The sequence below is a fragment of the Rasamsonia byssochlamydoides genome, assembly GCF_041956645.1.
Source record: "Rasamsonia byssochlamydoides strain NRRL 3658 unplaced genomic scaffold VTN77scaffold_20, whole genome shotgun sequence".
In the NCBI taxonomy this organism is placed as follows: domain Eukaryota; kingdom Fungi; phylum Ascomycota; class Eurotiomycetes; order Eurotiales; family Trichocomaceae; genus Rasamsonia; species Rasamsonia byssochlamydoides.
In genome coordinates, this window is record NW_027192403.1 from 241,146 (window position 1) to 267,442 (window position 26,297).

Here is a 26,297-nt window from a genome sequence, read left to right on the forward strand (position 1 = left end):
CTCGACGGCAGTGGATCACCTCATTGGCGATAGCGGATGAAGGCATCGGCAGAAGAAGGCAGCGAGAAACGCACAGGAAAGGTGGGTGGTAACTCACTAGAGAAACAGCGTGACCTCTCGAAAAATTTCAGGGATCTCCTACCACGATGGACAATCGAGGCAGTGCGGGAGACGCAGGGCGACGGTCCCTCGACACAGGACGACCGGAAGGGCCGGGGAGAAAAGGGAGGGGGGAAAGAAAGGAAAGAAAAAGAAAGAGGGGAAAAGGACAAGGGATTCTCACGAGGGAGAAGGGGGGGAAGGGAAGAGAGGGAGTCGAGGAGGAAAGGAAGAAAAAGGACAGACAGGACTGTTAGCCGCGGAGAGAGCGAGACACAGAGTGGTGGGCGTTGGCTCAGTCGGGCATGGTCTGGCGATGGAGACTTCGGAGTCGTATCGCTGGCCGCCGGCCCGTCGCCTTTTTTTTTTGCTCCTGCAACACTGTCACTCCCCTTTGGTGCCTTGGCCACCAGCTGCTCTGTTCTGATGGATTATTATTATTCTTGTTATTATTTACGGCCTTGCTAACGGTACGCACAACTGAATACGCGTACGATTGGCACTCTGCAGCCAACTTTGTTCAGTCCATCTGCGCACTACCGGTGCGTGTTGATTCTATGAGGATGCAAAACTGGGCGACTCAGGCAGCGAAAGTAAATTCGAATCTTTTTCTCGTTCGAGGGCTGCACGCGCGGTCTGTGCAGTGGGGAGGATGCAGCCTGGCACAGAGTGGAGAGGTCTGCGGTGGTCGGTTACCGGAAATTATTATTTTGGAGAAGCTGGGTATCAGCTAGCATTTCTAGCGTCCGGTCACCATCCCACAACGTGGTCAAACGGTCGACACCGAGTGTGAGGACTGAAGAAGACCAGGAGGTCCGAGCTGGGGGTGAGTTCTCCGGGGAACCGTAAAGATATCATTAATTTTAGGTCCGGAGTCCTCCGTAGGTTGTTGAGGGTTTCTAGACCGTCTCGATTGGTTTGTAAAGTGTAGTTAGATGAAGATTGCTTGCGAAAATCGTATTTGATATTTATTGTTCGGTGTGCCATCGGCTGTTTTTTTTTTCGATGGCTCATCTGTGCTTTTCATGTCGCATTCACCATGAAATTCTTATATGGGAATGCAAAGCAGCAATTCGATTCAATAATCCATTTCAACAACTTCTTCAGAACATATTGACGTCTGCTGCCTTTGAAGAATCAATTCTCGTGAGTCTGACTCTGGCAGGCTTCGCCGGGAGCGGACTGGCACGGGTCCTGGGATCCGTGCGATGACCCTGAACTTTTAAGCGGAACCCCGTCTAGCCGTCGTGCCCTTTTTTCTCCTGGTCCCGCCGATCAGCGATTCACCAGCGATTCACCAGCCCCTTGGTTTCATTATCTTTTGCCGCTCCTTCGAGAATTCGATTACGATGAGGAAGGCGATCCTGGGGTTCGCTTAAGGCAAACCAAAGCATGGGGAAGGACGTTGGAATGGCTTTTCAGGTCGGGCTGCTCAGGAGACAGTGGGGCTGGGTGATTCCACTAATCTCCTTAGCCTCGGAATTAATTCAGAATTGTCAATCTTAACGAACCTCTTCGGTCAACGATGCGCCAAGTCCTCCCGTACTCTATTCTATGGATCACAGTACCGTCATGCACTGATTCAAGATCTATTAATAATCGATTAACTATCGAACAGAAAGACTGTCAATACTACATTGACGACTGAACGGCCGAAAACAATACTCAGTATTGCGGAAACAGACTTGATATTTCGCTCCTCAATTGTGTCTACAGTACAGCAGGTCAGCAAGTCACATAGTCTCTTCCACTTGAATGCAAGTTCTTTGATATGTGGAAAACCAAACACATTCCACTCATGACATAATTACTGTTGCATTGCTGTTCATGTAGTGAGATATAGATCTCCCACTGCCTTCGTCATCTACCTCAGGCATAAGTTATCAGTTAAGCTTTAAGGACCCTGGTAGCAGCAGCAACCCCCAGACTTGATTCGTTTGCAAGATCGGTAGATGGGTCCAACGAGCAATCCCTGACTATTTATTACTACGATCAACGTTTTGTCGCCGCATACCCGGCTATCTGAGTAGACAGACTACAAGTCTCAAGGGCATTTAAGTTCTTAACCCGAAAAAAAAAAAGAAATAAAAAAAGTCCCAACTCCACAATACTGCCAATCTGGATTATAGTTTTTAGATAGTCATTTGGAGCTCAGCTACAAGAGTAGACTGTAGATCCTGGTCTGATGTCCGACATTGGCTATTCTTAGGATATTCTCAGTATCATGATCTGTATACGGAGATTCATCTTGTTCTTGTCCTTCAACCCTGATTTATTATGTATGTACAAAGCAAGAATTTAAATGTGCTAAGACGTCTGCCAAATCTCTTACCTGGGAACTCGGTCTGTTGCTGTCAGGTGATCATTCATCACCAAGCTGTTTATCAGGAACCTTGAGCATTCCACCCCGTACTTCGTCCATGGTACTAGCACCGTAGGCAGGAAATATATATTGAGTTGCTTCATAGGATCTGTCAATTAGGCAGGTTCCCAAGTGGAGAAAGTTCTGCATGATGACATATACCTACTTCATCTCCTTCTGATTCTGCGATGAACGCAATTGCATGACATAGATATGTCTGTTGATATTCAAGACATCGAGCTAGCATTCTAGGCCAGATAATTTGATATCATGAACGGAATCAGCCTGTCATAGTCATCTGCGTCTGACGAGAGCCCCTCCAACAGGTTCGCAAAGAAATGTCACTACTATACACAGTGCCACCGTCACATTGCACCGGTGATAAAAGGGCAGATCAAATGGGATAAATGGCAATTAGCGCATACCTCCAGAATTCAGGGTACCATTCGGTCGATGGATGGCCCCTCACTAAAAATAGCCCCGCGCTGTATACAAGGACGAACCGGAGGGTATGGCAGCTGTAAGCCGTCAAGGTCACATAGCACAGAATGAGTGAGTGAGTGATTTATGGGTTTACAGTACATATGTAGGCAAGAAAGGAAAAGACAAGAAATGCCATGCTGACACTTGGTTGACAAAGAATCAAAGAGACCTCTGTTTAAGATACTGGCATTTTGAAGAGAACCTGGAGTCTGTGTTCTCCATCTACCAGCTCGTGGCGGAGACGCAGCACACGTGCGGGTAGAACGTGCAGCCCGGAATAATTCGATCGAGGTCGGAAGGCAGACTGCATTCAAACAATCAGACGAGTATTCCAGGCCTTTGTCATGAAACTCGAAGGAGAGGATGGTTATCCAGAGATAAAGTAATCAGATGATGGGCATCTTTACGTCGTATTGCAGTGTGTCTCCTGTACTCCGTATTAATCCTGTATTAATAATTGGGATGGTATATACTCTGCAACAAAGGTACACCCTGAGACAGCCATAGGACTGTACATACAAGGAGCACCATAAACATAGCGTAAACATAAGGACTGCAATGGAGACTGTCGACTAGGAGACTGGAGATGTGTCGACAGCTTCTGCCTGATTCTGCCTGAGGCATCACTGCTCATTGCTGTTGCCGCGTTCTGCAGCGCCGGAGGTAACTTAATGGCACTCCTGCCCCATGCTGACATTTCAATCAAATCAAATTGCACAGACTGCAGGCCGCAGAACGAACACCACTCACAGCACCATCCTTGCGCATTCTCCCCCTCCTAATCACCATCTACCTCTTCTGCCCTCGTTCCTGTCCCTGCGTGCCTATCTCCGCTGAACAGCCCCTGCAGGTTTCGCCCCCGTGCCCTGTTGATATCCGGGCCCGGGACACTTACCTCGTGGACGGCGCTTGTCACATTGCTTGAACCTAGCCCTTCAACGGGGCAAAACCGGACACTGAACGTTGCCCTCACCGAAGCTCGTCTGCAGCTGTTCTACACTGCACGATTTGGTGACCAACCCCAGGCTGGAGCATTCCTGTGCGGATTGACCTACACAGAGAACTGCTCAGGTTGTTCTTGCGCCCTTCTCTCTCACGTGGGTTTAGCCTCTCCCCTTTACCTGCAGTAGGAGGATCGTCAGGGAAACATTGAGTGCCGACATCCCGATAACCTCCAAAAAAAAAGCAGGCTGGTTTTTAAGCATACGTCTCTCTCAGAGTTCTTCTGACTGTTTTTCTACTTAGGATCAATATTTCTTTCTTTTCTTGCCGACCATATTGCCCGTTACCTCACTGTGCATCGAACTCTTCTGTTCCCCATCTCCATATATCGCCGACCGTTTTTAACGTCTTTCTCCGCATTAGATTTCGCTTTTTCCCCACATATTTGATCTGTGGTGCAGTGCACTGCCTTCTATTGCGTCTGTGACAGCTGGTGCACGATACTGTCGTTAAATTGCAAGTGTCGTTAGACGTCTATTTGCCATACCCCCAAGATCGCTGCCCGCTGCTGGATCAACCCTCCCTGAGGGGCCAACGTTGTCTTGCAACGTTGGATTCACTGGATGACCTCATCTACCCATGGGAATCATACAACTTCTCAGAGTCCAGGTGACATCTCACCGATAGCGTCGGAGCAGCCATCCACCATGGCATGGCGCCCGACCGATGCATCTACCGACATGCCTCTACGACCCTCTGTTGCGTCACAGCAATCCAACTCCCTCCCTTCCACACCTTATCAGCACTCCCGCGGACTCTCCTTTCGTTCGCGATCCCCTTCTCCACGCCGCCGAAGTACATCACCGCACTCCACCCAATCGGAGACGAATCCTTTGTCGTCCTACCGGAAACCGCTCGGAGGCTGCAAGTATGAGACGGGCATGGCATTTTTCCGCCGGAGGATGCCATACAGTCTCGGCGGAGACCTGCTACCGGAGGAGAAGGTCGGATTGAAGGAACGGCTCAGTCCCGAAGAGGAGGAAAAGCTGAACAGAGAGATGGGAGAGCTTTATGATCGGTTACTGCCGTCAGCCGAGAGTGACGATCGGAGACGGCAACTGGTCAGAAAGTTGGAGAAGCTTTTCAACAAACAGTGGCCAGGGAATGATATCAAGGTCCATGTGTTTGGTTCATCAGGGAATAAGCTCTGCTCCAGTGACTCGGACGGTATGTCTTAACCACCGGTAGAGAGCGGCTAGAAGAATGTCATCACTCACTAGAAGGCAGTGGATATTTGCATCACGACGCCATATAAGGAGCTGGAGCATGTGTGCTTATTGGCTGAGGTTTTGGCAAATCGTGAGGCTCCTTTCCTGGTTTTCTCCTTTATTATTGCCCAGCCCCTGACTGACATGTTCTGCACCAGATGGCATGGAGCGGGTCGTGTGTGTTTCTCACGCAAAAGTGCCTATTGTCAAAATCTGGGACCCGGAGTTAAAGTTGGCATGTGACATGAATGTAAATAACACATTGGCCCTGGAGAACACACGCATGATCCGGACCTATGTGGACATTGATGAGCGGGTGCGGCCCTTGGCCATGATCATAAAGTACTGGACGAAGCGGAGGGTCTTAAATGATGCAGGTATGTTTGGAGATTGAAATCTTATCCAACACCAGTCCTGCTCCGTCGTCACTGACCTTGTATTCTAGCTCTCGGTGGTACATTAAGTTCCTACACATGGATCTGCATGATCATTAATTTCCTACAGACAAGGGACCCTCCTATCTTGCCGAGCCTCCAAACACGCCCTCACAAACAGCGGGTAACACCAAATGGGGTGCAGGTTTCCTTTGATGACAACATGGACTCCCTGGTCGGCTTCGGGCGCAAAAATAAACAATCGCTGGCAGAGCTGCTGTTTCAGTTTTTTCGCTATTATGGCCATGAGTTCGACTACGAGAAGCATGTGATTTCGGTCCGGGAAGGCAAATTGATATCCAAGGAGGGCAAAGGCTGGCACCTGTTGCAAAATAACCGGTTATGTGTCGAGGAACCGTTCAATACGACCCGAAATCTGGGGAACACTGCGGACGACACTTCTTTTCGAGGTGTCCACATGGAACTTCGAAGGGCGTTCAAGGCCGTGGCTGAAGCGGACTTGGAAAAGTGTTGCGAGCAGTATGTGTTCCCTCCGGAGGAGGAGCGAGTTTGGGAGAAACCACCACCACAACCACGACCCATCTTGGCGCCAACTCCATCGCATCCTTCCTCCCGGGGCGGACGAGGAGGTGGCCGTGGTGCGAGACATTCAAACCAGTATGGACGAGGGGGAAATAATAACAGTCGTCGGACATCCGGCGCTGCCAACAGGACTGGCAATAATAATAATAATAACTTCCGTCCTAATCACCTTGGATTGACCCCTGAAATGACTCTTCAGGCACAACACGCGCAGTTCCTACTACACGATCAGTTGTATCAGCAGATCCAGATCCTCCAAGCGCAGGAGCAAGAACTCCGGATGCAACTTCACAATCAGTCCTTGCTGACCGGGCGGCCGCCTCCGGTTCTCATCCGCCAACCCTTGATCCAATTTTCGTTTCCCCAACCTGAGGTTCATGCTGACGAGAATTCTCGAACCCGAGCTGGAACGGTCAATCATCCTCCCTTGACGTCTTCCCTCCGACAACCGATCTTTTACAGCCCTAGTTACTTTCCGGTCTCTGTATCCGGCGTCCAGGGAAGCAATACAAACCCTCCGTCGCCATCTGCCACCGCCGCCGTTCCGGATCTTCGTCGTAATCCTCGTCGACCCTCGGGCGCAAACGGGTCCCCGGGAGGCTCACTCCGCTCACATTCTCAGCCTGCAAGATCTGTGCACTCCCCAGTGATGCAGAATCTTACCCCGCTTTACTCACCACCGCAGCCTAGCGAAAATTCACAGAGCTCGAGAGAGCGCTTCATGCCAGGCTCGCCTGGTGGGAATCCGAGCGAGAGTGAATCCAGCAGCTTCCTCTCCAACGGGCTCCCTAGTTTCTCTCCACCCGCCTTGGTCGATGAACATCGGCCGTCGGAATACGTCGGGTACTATCTTGGTGGTTCTGCTCAGCAACAAGCCTACCATCAGAGCCTCATGGCAATGTCTCTACCTGCTCCCACCATATCACCATTCGTTGCAAATGTGCCGGAATATCGCTCTTCTGGGTTGGTCTATCCCGAGCCATTTGGTTCGCTGTCCGATCACGGGTCCGTGCCAAATACCCAGGACATGTCCCCTCCAACACCGACTGCATCCCGGCCAACACCTCCTCATGATCGCGGTCCCTTGATAATAGATGGGTCTGTGCCCCTCCAGGACCGAGACCACTCCGACAAATTCGGCCACTATGAGGATGACTTCGAGTGGGATACGCCTGCTAGAACATCAGACGGGTTGTCAGCGGATTCACAAGAACCGAGGATGTTTGAATCGGACCCCCACTTTTCCACACCACAGCAGAACCAGGAAGGCTATAGCCAGGTCGTCGCAGATAAGGCACTGATGAATGGGCAGGATGCAAGGTCCGATGCCCTGAGCAGCCAATTCCAAAATTTGCATGTGTCTAATCTGGATGGCAATGCCGAGTCACCATCGACGCCAGAAGGGAAGAAGGCTAAGCAGGGGCAGACTGCTGAACGATTGCCAGCCAAAGAGTCTACCACACGGGACAAGCATAGCACGACAGGAGGCTCGAATCGTCATACCGGGTCTGACACGTCATCCCCAACAGCGAGACGTCGCCTGAATGGTTTCGAATCGGAGAAGGTAAACGGCATCAGCCACAAAGGGAAGCCCAAGGGTGGGCAGGAGGCAACCCAAAATTCGTCTCCAAATGCCGTTGATCGGAAAGACCCGCAGCCAACTTCACTCCCACGGAAGCCTGACGGCTTGTCTCCTGCGTCTGGAGGACGGGATTCAGGAACTGCAAGTGCAAATGGTGGTTGGCAAACCACAAAGAGAAAGCATAAACGGCACGCCAAATCTACAGCAGAAGCCCACCATGTCAATGGAGTGGAGCCTCTTCCAGCGGATGAGTCCATGAGAAAGGGTGGATAAAGATGGTACTCCAAGGAGTTTGTTTACAGCTTTCATGTTCAGCGTTACCTTACCGGGGAGTGGCAAGGTACCGAGAAAAGACTTCGCCGAGCTATTGCAACCGTTCATCGTTCTGTTAGCCTTTCAGTATATTCAGAAGCGGGGCGCCTCTTTTTCTTTTCTTTTCTCTTTTCTTTTCTTTTCTGTTCAGAATTTGTTTTTTCTTTGCGTGTTATGCTGTGATGATGGTTGTACTACAAGGTCTGCAAAATTCATTTGGCGGGTTCAAGCAAAATATACCATCAGTTGATTTTCAAAGTTGGGACTTGTTACTGTGTTATTTCTGATTTTGCCGTTTCAGCCATTCCGCGATCTTCTACTGCATACAGGCCGGTGGCGAGCACTTTTCCGGAAGGCGTGTTCTAGGTTGTTTGCATTGCAGGCGAAATACCTTGCCCTGACTGGGTTCGGGCTTCTTCTTTGTTTTGGTGATTTTGATAATGTAACTAGGTTTGAGGAGATGTGTTGGTTGGGTTGAGGTTGAGTCGTTGCCATTTGCAGGTGCCGAGAAGAGCCACTACGTGGACGTACCCTTGTGAAGGGTGCCGCCTCCAGCACTTTGCAGAAATGCAGGTTGCAGTGCTAGGAAGGAAATTCCCTGATTCAGGGGACAAGTCCGGAAAAAGACGACTCTCAACCCGATTCCACAAACCTCTCTCTATGTTGCACACCGTTTTGTACTTTACGTATCTACTCTATGAACCTGTCAGTCGGTCAGCAGGGCTCTTCCCTAGTTGACTGGCTGATTGATTGATCGATCGATTCATTGACTGCAGCAGCGCATTCTAATGATGAATGTGGATTGGGAATGGAATGAATGTATCTAGAGAGAGGATGAATGAAAGGCAGGCAAGGCAGAAAGGCGAAAGGGAAAAAGGAAAGGAAAGGTAGAAAATAATAATTAAAAAAGATTAATTAATAAAAAAGTCACCAAAAGAGAAGTAACGTTGTCTGCTCGGTTTGTAGGCGATTGAAATCCAGTATGCAGACAGATTGATTGACTAGATAGACGTAGTACAGTAATGTATGTACATACAAGACAGGACACCAGAATGCAAGAATGCGATTGCGATTGCGAATGCGAAAACTTGTATTGTATATTACATACATCGCTATATATATATATAGCCTTCACTCATTATTCTAGAGAGATGAGAGAGACAGACAGACAGACCGACCTCTCCTGATTCCTGATTCCTGATTCATATTCACAATGCCCGAGATGATATATGATAATGATATGATATGACAGAATCTATCTATCTATCTATCTATCTATCCATCCATCCATCTATTTGACTTGAGATGACTAATTAATTAATTAACACAGGGACAAAAAAAATGAAAAAAAAGTCCCAAAGCAGGGATAAATATAGGGAATAAATAAACCAAGAACCAACGTCGAAAAAAAAGAAAAAAATCGACAAAGAATTATTCACCTATCTATGTATGTATCATATATGATGCATGCATGTATGTATGTAGGTATATCACCCAGAAAAAAAAAAACAAACAAACAAGGAAAGAAATAAACAAGCAAGCAAGATTAGAATATTACGAAAAAAAAAAAAACGGACTATGAAAAGTCTGGTCTGGTCTGTCTAGGTAGGTCCCTGTTTTCCCTTCCATCCCTTCATTCCTGTTCAGATAAAAGCAAGACAAAACAAGAACAAGGTAAGATAAGATAGGGTACAAACGCATACATCAAGTCTATTATTACTTTTGTTATTACCTTTCTTTCTCGGTCATATCATCGCTTCATCTCAGCAAATATATACGGGAAGATGACGACGCAGGCGGTCCACAAGACGGCCACAGCTTGGAAGATGGTCAGTGGCAACCGGTAGAGCGGCGCCTCGGTGAACATGACCCAGATGGAGACGAAGGCGACGGAGAAGAAGTGCCAGAATAGCACCATGGGCTGCTTGCAGAGCCCGGCGAGCAGGCTGACGGGGCCGTTGATCATGCCCAGTTGGAAGTAGCGGAAGCAGCCGCGTTGGAGGGCGCGGAGTTTGGGATCTGTATGCAGGAAGAAGATGAGTTAGTTAAGATGTCGACAGCGTATAAGAGAGTGATTGGAAAGAGAGGGGAGGTACCATCCGCTGCAAACAGAGCGTAGAGTGCTTGTGCCAGGATGTTGATCACTGACGCAAAGCTCTTTCGCTTCCAGTGAAACTTGGACATCTGCTTCATCACCCGGTCCGTATCTGCAAACGTCGGGACCTTCTCCGGACTCAACAGATCCCGCAACACCACCACGTCGTTGAAGGCCACCGTCATCCCCCCGCCCGTCAGCGGATGTCGCATGTTCAATGCATCGCCCAGGATGATCAGACCCGGGGTCTTGTTCGTGGCGGGAGGGAGGAAGGAATTGGGCATGGATCGGAGCGCGCCCTTCTCGATGGCGGCGAGGAACGACGGCTGAATGCTCTTCGGGAGCGAGGGCAGCACCGTATTCCGCAGATGGGCCTTGACGCCGCCGTTCTTCACCGACGCCGACGGCAGGTTCTCGGGGATATCGACCAGGGCGCGCGTCTCGTGCGTTCCGATCTGGTACAGCAGCACGGGCGGGTTGTCGCTCAGCACCACGTGTCCGTGATTCGGCATCGGCAGCTCCGCGTCGATCAGCTCGAGGCCCCAGAATCTTGACTTGACCTTGGGCGTGTGAGGATGGTGGTCCTTGCGGAACTTGGAGGCGTATCCGTCCGCGGCCACCGTCAGGGGCGCGAAGTAGCACTCCTGGACGCCCTTGGTCGTGCACTCGACGCCAATGACTTCCTTCGAACGAGAGGTTATAAGAGAGGTGGCGGTGGTCTCGACAACGGTCACATTGGGGTTCGCCATGGCGGCTTCGCGCAGCTTCATGATGAAACGGCCGTGGTGAAAGGACCGCCCCTCGAGGGCAGGCGACGAAGGCCCGTCCTTGGGATATGGGATCTGCACATGCTCGCCGTGGTAGATGACATCGTAGCCCTTGACGGCAATGGCATCAATGCCCTCCAGACAGTCGCTCAGTCCCAGCTGCTCCAGCGCCTGGACACCGCCGGGCTGCAGCAGCTCGCCCACAATGCGATCGGGCTCCTTGAGCGACTTTTCCAGCAGCAAGACACTCCGTCCTTGTCTCCCCAGGGCCACAGCTAAGGCGCAGCCAGCAATGCCAGCGCCGACAATCACCACATCGGCCTGGTGGTCGATTCGTCTCCGCTTCTCGGCGTCGCTGCGGAGTTTGACATCGGGTTCCGCCGCGGAGGTCGTGTCAGGGGTGGTGGTGGTAGTGGACGACATATGGAAACGAATTGCTGGCTGATCAGTGAGGTAAATTTTCGAGCAATTGCAGCATGTTAGGACCCTGGAGAGGTGATGGACGATGCCTACGAGGAAATGAATTGGAAATGAATTGGGTTGGGGAAATTAATTCTGGCGGACACGGAGTGGCGTGACGGTCAAGCATGTGAATGTCAGGCAATGTCAGGTACGCGAGCACGTGGCCCGGCTCATCGCTTCCCGATGCTTTCTTTCTCCATTCTTTCTCCATTCTTTCTCCATTCTTTCTCCATTCTTTCTCCTTTCTTTCTTTCTTTGTTTTCTTACTTTGCCTCTGTACAGAGTAAACAGTGGAAATACTAGCTGTAGGTATAGAATACTAAGCTTCAGATTCCGTCTATATACAGTACAGCACAGTACAGTACAGTAAATTGAAAGGGTATTTTCATTCCTCGTCAATATAAGGGAGATAAGCCAAAACGTGCGAGGCAGTCCAATCTCTTGATTAATCAAAAGTCATCGACGAAGAAATCCCCCTCTCCCAAGACTCTGCTTTCCTGCCACAGCTCCGCCACGACTTTGGGATTGGAGTTGATCCGGCGAAACAGCTTCTCAAACTCATACTCTTCGTCCCAATACTCCACGATGCGCCTGACACTGGCGAAGTCACAGCGGAGCCGGTCTTCGGCTACCGGCCACTCATGCAATTTGCGAGTCCTGATCTTCTGAGACCGATTGTTCCGCAGCTCGAGCATCTCGGGGATGCCTTCGCATTTCTTCTCCAGGAGATCGGCAAGAAAGTCCAGATACGTGAGGTACTGTTCACGCTGTCTCGCCCGTGGCGCGGGCAGGGGCTTCGACTTTAGTCTTCGCGCGGCCAGGACCCGACGCACCTCGACGACGAAGTCCTTGTTCAGGGCCGATCCCCGCGCGAGGCCGGTCAAAATGCACCACCGCACTCCCTTCAACCTGTCGAGCCCCGCGAAGGCACGAACAAACATCTTCATGCAGGTACCGTCGAATTTATCGCGTCGGCCCCAGCGAGACATGTACGCGGTCTTCAGCAGATCCAGAGCGGCTTCGTATTGGTCCTTTTTGATAAGCATCCTAGCAGTGGAGATCATAAAGTGGTGTTTCACCAGCAACCTCGGGGTCTCCCAGCAGAGATTGTAGAAGCGAAAGACGGCCAGCTTGATCACCTCGCTTTCGTCCGCTGGCTCACATTCCGTGACCTGACGGAAAAACAAGGGGAAGAAAGGCACATGGTGGCGGATCCCTTTCCACTCCTCTTCAATCAACGCTCGAGCCGCATCAAGACCATGTTCGACAAGCGTCGCGATCGCCGCCATTTCAACATGGACCAGATTGATCTGGAAACCCGCCGCTTTCGCGTTCCGAAAGGCTTTCAGGGCCTCCCCGATGTTGCCGGCATGCATATAACTACTCATTTGCTTGTCGAGTCGCTGAAACTGATCCGCAGTCCGCGATGGTACCACTTCGTTCATGGTCCTCTCGTACCACGGGAGTTTGGTTTGCATGAGAGGCATCAGGTTGGCTTCCGGAATGGGAACCGAGCGTGGATCATATCCCAGAATTTGCTGCGAGGTCGCTGACTGTCCGTACTTCACTCGAGCAGCCTGGAGCATCTGCCAGAAGCCCGCGGGACTGTTCTCGCGTGCGTGCCGCCGACTGCGGATCGTTTCCAGAAACTTCTGTTCATCGAAGGAAATCTTCCACTCGCGATCCTGCGCCAAACGGGACAACTCCGCGACCAGGTTCATGTCGCCTTTCTCCACGAAAGCCTCCAGAACATGTTGGTAGAGAACTCGATCAGGCACGATCGAGTATTTCTCCACACAGCGGAAAAAGAAGTCCCGAATAGCGGTCCCCGAATGGGCCACCCAGTACTCCAGAAAGATCCGATCGAAAATCCGTATGAAATCCACCCGATTGCTCGTCAACCCGAGATCGTGCATCTCCTGCAGACCACGCTCAACAGCATCCCAGTCACAGGCCAGTGCCTTGGCATACACCAGCAGACCCTTCGTTCGACAACTGAGAGGAACACCGTATTTCGTCTGCATATCGTTTGCCAGGGCCTCCGCATCGGCTACCCGGCCAAATTCCACATATGCTTTCAACACCGGGTTGAAGAGCTTTTCCGTCGGCTGCTTCCCAAACCTAGGAAGGAAAGAGAGCAATTTCTGGAACTGTGTGTTGAGAAGATCGATGTCTCTGGTTTTCCTCCACAGTCCAGCCAGGAACAGGCCGCACAGGCCGCAATCGCGATCGTCTTTGATACTTCCGTACATCAGCCATTTTGCTGTTCGGAGTCTACGGGACTCGAGCAAAGATCTCAGGACGATGTCGATCAGAAACGACGGCAACGTCATGGTGTTCCTGTAACGCATGTAGAGTCGGGCCACCGATTCAACAGCGCCTCTCTGGGCTAAAGCCACCATTAACACCTTCCACATGCGCGGCGAAACATGGTCCACGGCCTCAAGGCGTTCGAATATGTCCCTTGCTATGAAGACGTTCCCTTCCTTGCAATTGGTGTAAAAAATGGCCAATGCGAGCTCTCTTCTCTCCGAGGATAGTCCTCTCAAAGAGGGCGGGTGGGCTTCGAGGAACACCTCCGCCGCCTCGATAATGCGGCCACGGTCAAGCAAAGCACGAATAGTCTCAACGCAAGAAACTGGATCTCTAGAAGCACCCGTATCAGACCCTGAGTCCGTAGTTGTTGTTTCACTTTGGGACGTATCTCTGTCCTGCCCTTTGTGCTCGGTTGGTGAGTCTGCAACGTTGACTTGCGCTGTCATCTTGGAACCGGTTCCCGTAATATTTCGCTCCAGGGGCCATCTTGGAGGATTCAAGAGTGGTGCGATGGGGTTGGGTATTGTAGGACCATTGCTGCTATGGTCTCTGCCGGACGAGCTGGCACTGCTCTGTTCTCGACCGTTCGTCTCGCTCTGGGCGGAGGATTTCCTCTTCCAGCCGTCCTCTTTCAAGGACTCTAGACCCATAAACTCCCCTCCCTCCGCCGCTTCCATCATCCGCGCTAGTCTTCTGGCTGCGGAGGTGGCATCGTAGTACGGGGTGGAGGACTGAATGGTCCGTTTGTTCTCGATGATGCGCTCGGCGAGGCAGACACGGCGGTGCACATCGTAGGTGATGGTCGCAATCGTACAGGCACCCCCGACTGTCGAACCCGCTAATGCTAATCGGCGAAGCACTCGGAGAGCGCTCCTGGAGGGTACCGTCGCGGCCCCGGCGCGCCTGGATAACATGACCAGGAAGGGTATACCGCGGGGAGACCTCAACGACAGGAGATGAAATGGCAGTGCATTGAAAGGTCAATTGGATGAATTTGAACAATTAAGGAAAAACTGAGAAACGAGCGATAAGAATCCACAATTGAGGACATGCAAGAGTGGTTCGACAGGACGAAACGGTCCCATTCACGCTGTCTAGGAAAATGAACACTTTCGGAGAGCTGGAAATTTTCCGGCGCCGCAAGCCGAGTCATGTGCCTGGCGGACGGCTGTCACCAACATCACCTGATCAACCCTTCCAATTTACAGTGCACCTCCCATTTTCCCTGAACTTGTTTTATTAAATGACTTGTCGACAAAATATATAGAGTCCTGTACTTAGTATCTTTTGGCAGATATTTATTGAATTAAATCTTTGATAGAAAATCTTTTTATACTCTTATGGTCATTTAGTAAAATTTAGTCTATATAATATTCTGGAAACAAATTTTCGGAGTAAATAATGGTTAAAAAATAGCAACTAGATTTTTTGTTATTGCTACTTATCATTTATGATATAATAAATGCCATACTCCCATTTTTTTAAATAATTAAGCCTTACAGGTCTCGCTTCACTCCACTGACTGGTTTGAACTTCGAAGAGAAAATACCGATTCTACGCCTGGACTCTTGGCCCCGAGGCCTACCTACTATTGTATACATGTAAGTAAGTACGTTTATGATCTACTTTCCAGGCGGACTGCCTACTCATATATATTCCTTATGAAATTCTCCACACCATATGTTCTTGTATTGATTAGGTAGTCTTTATTATCTACTAGAAACGCTACACCTGTCAAGTCCCATCGTCAGGCAGAGGAGGAAGGGGAGGAAGAGGAGGAAGATCTTTAAACGTATCAGGTGTGAGGATGATATTACTCTCATCCGTTTCGCCACTGGTCAGGTTTCGTTAGCGGTGCTATATATCAATCAAGCAAACATGCTCTTCTCAAAAGATCATCTCGATGCCAAAGGCCGGGGACTTACAAATGTATAAAGCAAACTAGCTGCTCGAACAAAGAGCATCGACTCAATCAGCTCTTCTTCTTCCTCCGTCAAGTTGATCAATCTCTTCGTTGCATTGATAAGAGGTTCCATATAGGGAGCATCGTAAGGATTGAGACAAGACAGCGTGTCGACTTCAAAGAACCGGGGAAAGAAGTCCCAATCGACAAGGAAGATTGTAGCTTCTGCGTCATCATCATCATGGGCTTGTTCTTTCTTGGTTAGGATCATATTCCTGCGGCAAAGATCCATATGGCAAAGGACGAGCTGGTGCGGGGAGAGATCAACAGCTTGATCGCGAAGCGCAAGGCGCTTGTTGATCCAGGCATTCATATCGGCGACAGAATTGAATACCGTTTTCGTGCCGTCGTCGCCCCAAAGATACCCTCGCAGCTTGCCAGTGCCAACAGGGCCTGGAATACTGCCCCCTTTGATCTGTCCCAAATGTGCAATGGTCGTTGCCACACGAGGAACTATATCCGTGTGGACGGAAAGATCAAGGTCTTGGAGGTTCTGACCGGAAACATATTCCATAAATAGATAGCCCTTGGGCCAGGGCCAGTCGTCTGGACGAGGAGGACCCGTGAAAAAGCGATATACTCGAGGGACACGAACAATGTTAGGATCAAGATGCTCAGACGCAAATTGCTGCGTTGCGGCCTCGGCGGAGGTCACGCCATTTCCGTATTTGACTGCAATGTCATCTGACAGCTGAACAACGTGATTTCCTTCATAGAGGCCGCCGATGAGTCCTTTCTCTTGTTCAACACGCTCAGTGACATTAATCAGCCACTCTTCGCTGGCAGTCTGGATATCCCAGGACATGATGACACTGATGAGGCAGAGTTGAATACTATCTCTGTCCTGGGCAGGTAGAGTCGATGAAGAGGCAGAGGTTGGATGTCGTACGGCACTCTTCGATTTCATTCGTCATACAGAATCTACTAATATGTCCAATTCAATGCTAGGTGCCGAAATGGATTATGAGCAATTAGCGATGATTTGGGACACTGTCTTTGTAGGGTGGTATTAATATGTGTTAGGGATATCTATCCCTAGAAATGAAGTCTGCTTTTTCCTATGGTGGCAGCAATTATTTTTTTGACTTGTTTCATTCCTGAATCCTCAGCACGACCTGGCTTCCCTCCTTCCTCTCTCGCGCCGCCGCATCAATCGCCTTCTCGTACTCCTCAAACCGGAATTCCTCTGCATCCAAGTGTCCCAGCGACAGATTCCCACTCTCGATCATCCGGATCAGCTTCGCAGGGGCATCCTGTCCGTACATGAAGTTGCCCCTGACGGTAATATTCCGGAACATCAGCTCGCCGTAAGGTAGGGAGACCTTGTCCGCAATCCCGCCCATCAGCACGGCGCGACCCCCGACCTTGAGCGCCGCAATGGCAGACTGGATGTGACTCGAGGCCAGCGCGGGATCCATGGGAGGCGACAGATCAAGATAGCAATCGGCTCCTGCACCTCCTCGGGGTGTCGCTGCGCGGAGTGCGGCCGCATCAGCCGTCTTGTTCCCCGTGATGGCGACGACAGAGACCTTGCCGGCTGGATATCGGGCTTGCACCGCCTTCAGCGCCTCGATGCGCCGTCCAACGCCAACGACTCTGCCTGCGCCCATGGCCAGCGCGACATCAATCGCTCTGGCCCCGAAGTGGCCCGTTGCAAAGCACACGATCGCCGTCTCGCCCGGCTGCAGGCCTGCCGCGAGCCAGCCACCGTACGGCACCAGAAGGGCATTGATCCAGGTAAGCTGGCTGAGACGGTATCCCTTCTGATGCAGGAGGACCTCTTCATCGAGGACGTGCACGTTCTCCAGCGGCACGATCTGCCTCTCCGCCCAGGAGCCGTGTTTCCACGCGTGCTCGGCCAAGTGCCGCGCTTCGGGGGTCGTGCCCGCCATGAAGCCCTGCAGGATGCAGGCCCCTTTCTCTCCTGCGGCGTAATCCCGAGCACGAACCGTCGTATCGACGTAGACCAGCTGCCCGGGTTTCAGGGAGACTGCGTCCGGCCCCGTGGCTTCGACCCGGGCGATGGACGAGACGCCGGGCGTGAAGGGGACTGGAAGTGGGTAGGGCCGTTTCCCCGTGAGAACATCTCTTGTGTAGCCGACGATGGGGACGGCCAGAGGCTTGACGAGGACCTGGCCGGGTTGGGGAGTGGGAGTGGGCACCGATTGGAGAGAGAGGGGCTCGTTGACGGCGGGGAGGATGATGGCGCGGTGGGTGTCAGCCATCGTAGCAGCTGTACTCTATAGGTGAGTAAGGTTGAGTTGATTGATGCAAGAGCAATCAAGGCAGATGAAAGGAAAAATTCCCTATATAAACCAGCAACAGATAACAGCAAGATACGGATATGAATCTAGACTGTTTCTTTCGATATCAAGATAAATAAATAGACAAGCAATCTTCTCCCGTCACAAACGTCACTCTCTTTGAATTTACCTGTGTATCCCCCTCCTTTCCTTCCTCTGCTTATCACCGATGCATTCTGTTCTTTTCGTGGAGGGTTGTTCGGAGATTATGGAGATAAGCGGTGAATACGTAACATATCAGGTTCTGCAGACATCTGCAGGCAAATTGTTGAATGTCTTTTTTCGCCATTCAACTTTTATATATATAAAGGTGCCATGCCATGGCATCTATCTTTTTTAACTATAGAGGATGGCAGGCTGTTATTGGTTGGATGACCAGACATTGAGTTCAGGAACGTTGGAGGTCCATGCGGCTGGCTGCATGACGGCACACCAAGACTGCAGGAACGTAAGGTATATTATTAGAATCAAGGTCAGTGAATTTCTACGGACTTCTGCTGCCCAGTCTCTCATTATATGTCCCACCCAGGTTCAGCACTGTTTCCGCTGCTAATGCGAGTCTGGCAACACTCCAATATTCTAGGACAAGGCGCAAGAAAACCAATTGACAAAGTACTATCCCTTGTATGAATAGTTAAACAAAATACGAAGATTGCAGTACGCCATAGATCTGGAATGAATTTCGGATATGGTTTATTCTAAGCGATATGTAATCTATTGAATGAAATAGACATCATGAATGCAACGGCGCAGCTTCCTCCTCATCCAATGCGCCATATGTTGGCTCCGCCGGGGGACTTGAAGGAGGTGACATTGGAAACGAAACTAAATTCACATGTTAGGATGATCCCGTTTCTGTCAAAGCAATTCGTAAGAGACAACATACCATTTGGCTGAATAAACCAGCTCAAGATAAGTGCCAATCCAAACACCGATGCAAGGCAGACAAATACTGCCTGCGTGAATTTCCCTACCGTCACGCTGTAGATCAGATTAAAAACGGTGGGCGCGATGACTCGCGCAAGAGCATGCAAGAGACCAGTCGCGCCAAGGATCTGTCCTGTGCGCTCAGGAGGAACATGCTTCGTCAGCGACGACTGCAATGTCGGCGACCCCATTCCCCCGATGGCTGCAACCATCGCTGACAGCGTCATAAGACCACCGGTCCGGACAGTTGCATATCCAATGTACCCGGCCAGATCGAACAGAATAGACAGCCGAATAATTCCAATATCAAGCTGATCGCACCCCGAGTTGGCCCGTTGCCCGCTCTGGGGTCCGCGAATCAGTCGCGTTAGCGCTGGCAGCACCACCAGCAAAGTGATAACGCGTACGGTACTGGCTATGGACACGAAAATGCTGGATTCGACGTCGTGCCATCCGAACATATATTCGGCGTATATGACAATTACCTGCATCGTGCCCATGGCTACACCAAACAACAAGGTGTCAATCGAAGCCAGAAGAATGAGATTTCTGCGCAGGGCCGCAAGCAACTTTCGCCTGCTGGGAGACAGAAAATCAGGTCTGTCAGCCTTCGGGAACAGAATCTCCAAAGGCTTCAAAAGATTGGCTGGGTTCAGGTCTCTCAAGGAGACCCAAGCGGAACTGCCTTCCTCGTCTAGCTGCTTCGCGCGATGCTTTTCGCGTGCGCTCCGTTGGCGCTCCTTCGACAGCGATTCGGGAATGACAAAAGCCACCATCAGAAAGTAAAAGGTGTGGCAGGCAAGAACCGTGTAGAAGACGACGACGACGTTCCCAGCCAGCTTGATAAGAAGGCCAACAAGGAAGGGCCCCAAAGCGAGACCGGTGAACAAGACCCCGTGAAAGTAGCCAAAGACGACGTTTCTCCTCTCTGGAGGGGAGCAGTCAGCGGCGTACGAGTGCACGAGGGCCAGGCCTGTCGTGAATGATCCACAGAGACCATCGACGAAAGCGCCGACCAGAAGGAGTTTCACCGAGGCCGTCTCCGGCCTGGTTGCGACGATGATCGTAAACACCTCTCCCATCAGGACGCCAAGAGTAGATAGGGCCATGAGTCGTTTGCGTCCGTAGCGATCGGACAGATCTCCCAGTCGAGGGCTCATCACCGCCGCCAGGAGTCCTGACACCAGATTGTAGTACAGGTTGAACCGCATCACGAGAGACTGCACCTCCGGAATCTGGCATTGATCGTTGTCCTCACCAAAGACCACTGGTAGATGGGTGAACTGCGGGTCTCTGGACGCCAGATCCTTGAAATAGTCCCTGCAGATGAGGGTGAGGATCAGGTTCAGCTTGGGCACTGCCAGTCCACCGAACGCCAGCGTAAACGGCAGAAGAGGGGGGATCAACCACCATATCTATGGCATTGTACCAGCCAGATCAGAGACGTGAATCTATCAAATATTAGGTAACGGTCATGCTCACAGATGGTCTCCTCCATAGCGGTTTTTCCTCAAAATCCTTTGCTCTAAGCCAAGGCTTATTATCGATATCTGGGGAGCCAGCTCCTCCAGCCGTCGATTCCGAATCCCTCTCGAGAAGCAACGGAGTCTCTTCGGAGAGATACTCGCTTCGCTGCCTTGCAGAACGCAGACGCGCATCCTCATCCGCCTCCACGGCGAAAGGAGCGTCGCTCTCCATTGTTTCGAGAGTGCGGGGTTGCCTCCGTGACTGTATGCGGGTCGTCAATACTCTAGAAAGATATAGATACGCCTTTCACAATCTCACGGCTAGGCATTGCCGATGGCTACGGCGAGTTTCAACCAGTTTCACCGGTCGATTTTAAGGAGGACAATGGGAGACACGGGTAGAGGAGAGGAGATCGATGGTCGTCGCACAGAGGGGAAGGGAACGGAATAATAATGACGACCTCCTCCCAAACTTAGGTAACAATCGCCTAGCCTCCACGCTGAGTTTGCGACAGGCATCCATGCGCTGGCAGCCTGGCAACAGCCCGTGGAAGCTGGCACGCCCTGACAAGGCAGGATGTCAAGCAGGATGGGGCTTATCGGGGGATCGGGAATTGTCAACTCCTGTTGGTCCCACAAACCCCGGCCCTGAGCTGCAGATAAGATGGATATCTACTCCGAAACAATTACTAATTCACTGGCGATGTAAGTTGGCACCCGCTAATTCGGCAATCCCCAACCTCCGGAACCCGACTCGCTACCTAATGTATTGCATTCGGATAAATGCTGCCATCCCCAGCCTATCATCGTCATTCTTCATCCTCAAAATACCGGCGTCCACGTCGTTCTAAAAATCGTCTGCTGCTCTCTCACCATACCCAATCAATAACCAATCAATGGTATGACGCCAGGCCAGAATGGTCTCGAAGACCTCCAGTCTGCCATTTTTCCTTCTTAGTTGGCAAACGTTGAGTAACTGTAACTAATTCGTGCATTCATTTCTGAAATGCGGGAACAGCTGGATATCGTACAGTAAATACACGCTATCTACATCCAGGTAGATGCTACGTGTAATGCCCCCTACGAGGTATTTCCCACACACGAGAGCGAATGACTTGCAGCTACCGGACAAGCGAGGCCATCTGGTCTCCTGCAAAGAATTTCTTCTGCTGCAAACACCGCTCACTTCTGCACCCTTGACACCGCAGAGTCATCTGACGGGAGCACTTCTGGCCGGACTGCAAGTGCTCTCGGGCAATATCTGCGAGGGCACGAATGAAGATCGGGCTACCATTCAAACTCTCCGCCCGCTTGACCCCGGGATGGTTTGCCTCCCGCATGACTTCATGGTCGAGTTCGTAGAGCGTCTCAATGTGATCGCTGGTGAAAGCAATGGGAACAAGGATCAAGTCCGTCTGGCCCCGTTTGACGTATTCTTGGACCGTGTCGCTCGTCTGGGCACCCAGCCAGGCGGATGGTCCCACCTGGGACTGCCAGCAGAGTCGGTAAGGGTTGGAAAACCCGAGACGTTGCATGACGGCGTGCACCGTCGCAGCAACCTCTGCCGGATACGGGTCGCCTAATTTTGTCAGCACTCTTTCTGTCCATCAGTCATAATACATAAAGTGCAGCGACTGACCTCGATTAACAACGCTCATGGGCAAGCTGTGAGCGGAGAAGAGGAGCACGACAGAGTTTCTCCGGTCTTCGGGGTACGTTGCCAACTGATCCTCGATGTTCTTCGCAAACGCTTCGACCAGGCCAGGATGCGTCGGCCACCGATCGATCACGCTCCACTGAATCGTACCGGACTCATCTTCATTGACGCGCCTGCCCTCTAAGCGGTTCCTCCATTTCCACAGCTCGTTGAGAGAGCTACCGGTAGTAGAACAAGAATATTGTGGATATTGAGTGAATGCAACGGCGCGACCTCCGTTGCCTCTCCCAAAACCGTCCGCAAGGAGTCTCGCGTACATCTCCTCCGTCAACGGTGCAGCGTATCTGAACGCAACATATGGTTTATGCGGTGCGGTCTCGGGAGAAATCTCGTCCAGAATCTTGCACATTTGCTCGCATTGGTATTCCGACCACTTTCGTATGGGGGACCCGCCTCCAATGGCTGCATATTGTTTTTGGATCTTTGGAGTTCGGCGGCGCGCAATGAGAGGGCCAAGGTATTTCTGAAGACTTCCAAGAGGTATTAAGTCGCCATCGGCCTGCATAATGAAAAAGGAACGAATTAGTTCGTAGATACCGGGCCAGTAGCAGAAGCAGGAACCTACAAACAATCTGCTCAAGAAGTCCTCGACCTCGTCAGTCGTTGACGGGCCGCCCATGTTGAGAAAGACCATAGCAGTAGGACCTTTAGAGCCCTTGGCAACTTCATTGCTTGGCGACACCGCCGTTGCCAGGCCGGATCTCTGATTCCAATTGCATGCTAGAATACTCCGCGCCGCTGATCTGACATTGCCACAAGGATTGCATGAGATTATGCGCCCGGGTATCAAGAAAGGATTGCGCAGCGCCATCGGGACTGGCACTCGCAGCGACAATGTAAAGGTCTGCTGTATAGAGGATGGGGGATAAATCTAAAAGGGAAATATAGTTATATCGTTTGCGAACCAAAAAAATTGATTGCTTATTTTTGTCCTGTCGTGATGATACTGAGGAGCGCAAGGCTAGAACGGTTTGGATGACAGAGCATCCGCCAGCAGGGCCGGTTCTGGAAGATTGCGGGTTGGCCAATCAGACCGCAGGCAGAAGTCATCAACGACCTGGGGAAATCACATGATCTTCGTGTCTTCCCCGCGTCGGCATCGCGTCACCCAAGACACGTGAGAAGCAGGCAGCAGAGTGAGACCTACAAGTGTAAAGAGTTTTCTAAAATCACACTCAGGTCTCTGTTGTCGCTTCAGGAGAATGATATAGTTCATTTCAAAATGACAGATACCTACCAGACTCGAGAGGACGACGCCGTCGAGGAAGAAGAGGAGCTCGATGACACTGTACGGCTGCATCACAGCTTTTGAGATTTTAGGTAGCCACTGCTAATTACAAATTAGGGATATAAAGCTGTGAATGATGCCGTCCTCTTCGCGATCGAAGTCAGCGAATCTATGCTGACTCCCCGGCCCACTGCTGATTCGAAGAAAGGCGGGCCTGAGTCGCCCACGAAAGCCGCTATCAAATGTGCATATCACTTGATGCAGCAGCGCATCATTTCCAACCCAAGGGATATGATGGGCGTTTTGTTTTTTGGAACTGAGGCGTCGAAATTCTATGATGAGCACGAGAACAGCCGGGGCGACCTCTCCTACCCTCACTGTTACCTTTTCACCGACCTTGACATCCCCGCCGCTGAGGATGTGAAGAAACTGCGGGCGCTGGCAGAGGATGACGAGGAGACGACCAAGGTATTGGTCCCAGCGAAGGAACGGGTATCAATGGCGAATGTGCTTTTCTGCGCAAATCAGATTTTCACTTCCAAGGCTTCCAATTTCTTATCGAGACGGCTCTTTATTGTAACGGACAACGATAATCCGCATGGCGACGATCGGTCCATGCGATCTGCTGCCACCGTTCGAGCGAAGGATCTGTACGACCTTGGGGTCATCATTGAGCTGTTCCCAATCTCCAAACCGGATTACGAGTTCGACAGGACCAAGTTCTATGATGTAAGTTCCAGTTCCTTCTTTATGCTCAATCTGTACTTACGCGGTGGAGGATATTATTTACAAAACCTCTCCTGCCGATCCAGAAGCGCCTTCCTTTGATCCGGCCAGCACTCAAACCCCGTCAGTTGGAGGTGACGGGATCACTTTACTCAACTCTCTCTTGTCTTCTATCAGCTCTAAGTCGGTCCCCCGTCGAGCGCTGTTCTCCAATATACCGCTGGAGATTGGCCCAGGTTTCAAGATTTCCGTAACGGGTTATCTTATTTTCAAGCGGCAAGAACCGGCAAGAAGTTGCTATATCTGGCTAGGAGGTGAGAAACCTGAGATTGCCAAAGGCGTAACCACGCAGATAGCAGAAGATACTGCACGGACCGTGGAAAAATGGGAAATACGAAAAGCATACAAGTTTGGCGGAGAACAGATTTCTTTCACTCCTGAGGAACAACAGGCGTTGCGGAATTTCGGCGATCCTGTCATCAGAATCATTGGTTTCAAACCAATCTCTGCTCTCCCATTCTGGGCCTCCATAAAGCATCCCACCTTCATTTACCCGTCAGAAGAAGATTACGTTGGCTCAACGCGAGTATTCTCAGCGTTGTATCAGAAGCTCCTCAAAGACCAAAGAATGGCGCTTGTCTGGTTCATCGCGCGACGGAATGCGAGCCCCGTGCTAGCTGCCATGCTCCCTGGCGCCGAGAAGCTGGATGAGAATGGTGTGCAAAAGATCCCACCAGGGATGTGGATTTTGCCTCTGCCGTTTGCGGATGATATCCGGCAAAACCCAGAAACGAACCTTGTGGTGGCCCCGGAGCCGTTGATCGACCAGATGAGGACGGTCATCCAGCAGCTCCAACTGCCAAAGGCCCAATATGATCCTCAGAAGTACCCTAACCCTTCACTGCAATGGCATTACCGAATTCTACAGGCACTTGCTTTGGATGAGGACCTGCCGGAGCAACCGGAGGACAAGACGATTCCCAGGTACAGACAGATCGACAAGCGCGCCGGAGACTATGTCATCTCTTGGGGCGAAGAACTCGAAAAACAGTATCGCAAGATGTTTGCCGAGCAACCCAAGACATCGACCTTGTTAAAAAGACAAGCCAAAGTCCCCGAGGACGAGTTCGAGGAGCGGGCCCGTCCGTCGAAGAAGGTGAGAGCCGAACCCGACGGACAGGAAGTCGCTGCAGATGTCAGGAGCCACTATGAGAGAGGCGCTCTCTCGAAGCTGACATTACCGGTCCTGAAGGAGTTCCTCTCCTCGCAGAAGCTCTCCACTGCCGGGAAGAAGGCAGAATTGATCGAGCGGATCGAGGAGTTTTTCGAACATAAGGATTAGGGGCGATACCTTTTTATCTCGCTGTTTTTGATTCGACTCACTGGATGAGCTCTAGCACACAACTGTATCTGATGAGATTCTTGCCCTTGGGACGGAAGTCACATCTACCTTTTTTAAATTATTAACATGGCCGTCACGACATGGATATCCTGCCCTAGCTGTTATCTTGTATTATACTAAGAATGAGAAGGGTACATGAATATTAATCCTGGGATCTCTTCCTTTTACACACACACACACACTCTCTCTCTCTCTAAAATAAACCTCAATCATAGGAAGCACCCCCGAGGGATTCGCTGGCGCAATCAAATGCTGGATCTTCTCCTCTTTTTCGAAAGGAAAGATATTCTAATTCGGGCTCTTGTATCCTCTTTCTTTCTCCTTCTCCGCGACTACGTGGCCGTCGCTCGTCACAGCCTCCAGCCGGTCGGTCCAGTTTCAAATACAGAGTACTCCGGAGTACTCTGTACCTCTGTACGGGTATAGTCGAGCTGGTCTCGTCTCCGGGGAAAACGCAGGCCACCGACCAGGCCGATTGTTCTCCTGCATCACGCGCGGCATGTCACGTCACGTCCATCGTGGTGTTGGCGATGCCTGAGCAGGCTGAGTGGCAGTGCCACAGTCGCAACTTGCGGGTCCTAGATGGTCATGGTGAGGCTTAGGCTGAGGCTGCCCAACTAACCAAGCCAAGCAGATAGGGGCGGATCGGCGGTTTGAACTTGGGGCGCTAGCCCCAGGAGGGATGGAGTATGTTTCAGGACTTTCTCCCCTTTGCTTCTTTCTACTTTAGTGCCTTACTACTGGCTTTCCTTCATTCTTTCTAGAAGCTTGTGGGATCATCATTTACTCCGTATTTATTTGCCCAGTAAGGTAAAGGTAATAGAATATAGTACTATAATTCACTGGCATTCGTATATAATTTACTTATCAGTATCACACTTGCATGTAGGGCTAGGACTT

At 51.0% G+C, this 26,297-nt stretch overlaps 8 protein-coding genes across 8 annotated transcripts; 2 read left to right on the forward strand and 6 right to left on the reverse strand.

Annotated features, from left to right (window-relative positions):
* Positions 1-4,593: 4,593 nt before the first annotated feature.
* On the forward strand, positions 4,594-7,986 carry VTN77DRAFT_2961 (uncharacterized protein; the record flags this gene model as incomplete). Its single annotated transcript, XM_069418858.1, has 4 exons — positions 4,594-5,113; positions 5,174-5,245; positions 5,313-5,531; positions 5,600-7,986. The coding sequence occupies 4 exons, from the start codon at positions 4,594-4,596 to the stop codon at positions 7,984-7,986; spliced, it is 3,198 nt and encodes a 1,065-aa protein (XP_069279019.1).
* Positions 7,987-9,775: 1,789 nt separating this feature from the next.
* Positions 9,776-11,310, reverse strand: VTN77DRAFT_2962 (uncharacterized protein; the record flags this gene model as incomplete). Its single annotated transcript, XM_069418859.1, has 2 exons — positions 9,776-10,044; positions 10,122-11,310. The coding sequence occupies 2 exons, from the start codon at positions 11,308-11,310 to the stop codon at positions 9,776-9,778; spliced, it is 1,458 nt and encodes a 485-aa protein (XP_069279020.1).
* A 488-nt stretch (positions 11,311-11,798) lies between these two features.
* On the reverse strand, positions 11,799-14,579 carry VTN77DRAFT_2963 (uncharacterized protein; the record flags this gene model as incomplete). The annotated part of the gene is made up of 1 exon (XM_069418860.1): positions 11,799-14,579. The coding sequence occupies one exon, from the start codon at positions 14,577-14,579 to the stop codon at positions 11,799-11,801; it is 2,781 nt and encodes a 926-aa protein (XP_069279021.1).
* Positions 14,580-15,484: 905 nt separating this feature from the next.
* VTN77DRAFT_2964 (uncharacterized protein) lies at positions 15,485-16,433 on the reverse strand (the record flags this gene model as incomplete). The annotated part of the gene is made up of 2 exons (XM_069418861.1): positions 15,485-15,499; positions 15,591-16,433. The coding sequence occupies 2 exons, from the start codon at positions 16,431-16,433 to the stop codon at positions 15,485-15,487; spliced, it is 858 nt and encodes a 285-aa protein (XP_069279022.1).
* A 286-nt stretch (positions 16,434-16,719) lies between these two features.
* On the reverse strand, positions 16,720-17,853 carry VTN77DRAFT_2965 (uncharacterized protein; the record flags this gene model as incomplete). Its single annotated transcript, XM_069418862.1, has 1 exon — positions 16,720-17,853. One exon carries the CDS (start codon positions 17,851-17,853, stop codon positions 16,720-16,722), a length of 1,134 nt encoding a protein of 377 aa, XP_069279023.1.
* Positions 17,854-18,664: 811 nt separating this feature from the next.
* On the reverse strand, positions 18,665-20,556 carry VTN77DRAFT_2966 (uncharacterized protein; the record flags this gene model as incomplete). The annotated part of the gene is made up of 3 exons (XM_069418863.1): positions 18,665-18,756; positions 18,818-20,273; positions 20,341-20,556. The coding sequence occupies 3 exons, from the start codon at positions 20,554-20,556 to the stop codon at positions 18,665-18,667; spliced, it is 1,764 nt and encodes a 587-aa protein (XP_069279024.1).
* An 889-nt stretch (positions 20,557-21,445) lies between these two features.
* On the reverse strand, positions 21,446-22,852 carry VTN77DRAFT_2967 (uncharacterized protein; the record flags this gene model as incomplete). The annotated part of the gene is made up of 3 exons (XM_069418864.1): positions 21,446-21,903; positions 21,964-22,540; positions 22,607-22,852. The coding sequence occupies 3 exons, from the start codon at positions 22,850-22,852 to the stop codon at positions 21,446-21,448; spliced, it is 1,281 nt and encodes a 426-aa protein (XP_069279025.1).
* A 411-nt stretch (positions 22,853-23,263) lies between these two features.
* Positions 23,264-25,337, forward strand: VTN77DRAFT_2968 (uncharacterized protein; the record flags this gene model as incomplete). The annotated part of the gene is made up of 3 exons (XM_069418865.1): positions 23,264-23,329; positions 23,387-23,998; positions 24,048-25,337. The coding sequence occupies 3 exons, from the start codon at positions 23,264-23,266 to the stop codon at positions 25,335-25,337; spliced, it is 1,968 nt and encodes a 655-aa protein (XP_069279026.1).
* Between the last annotated feature and the right edge of the window lie 960 nt (positions 25,338-26,297).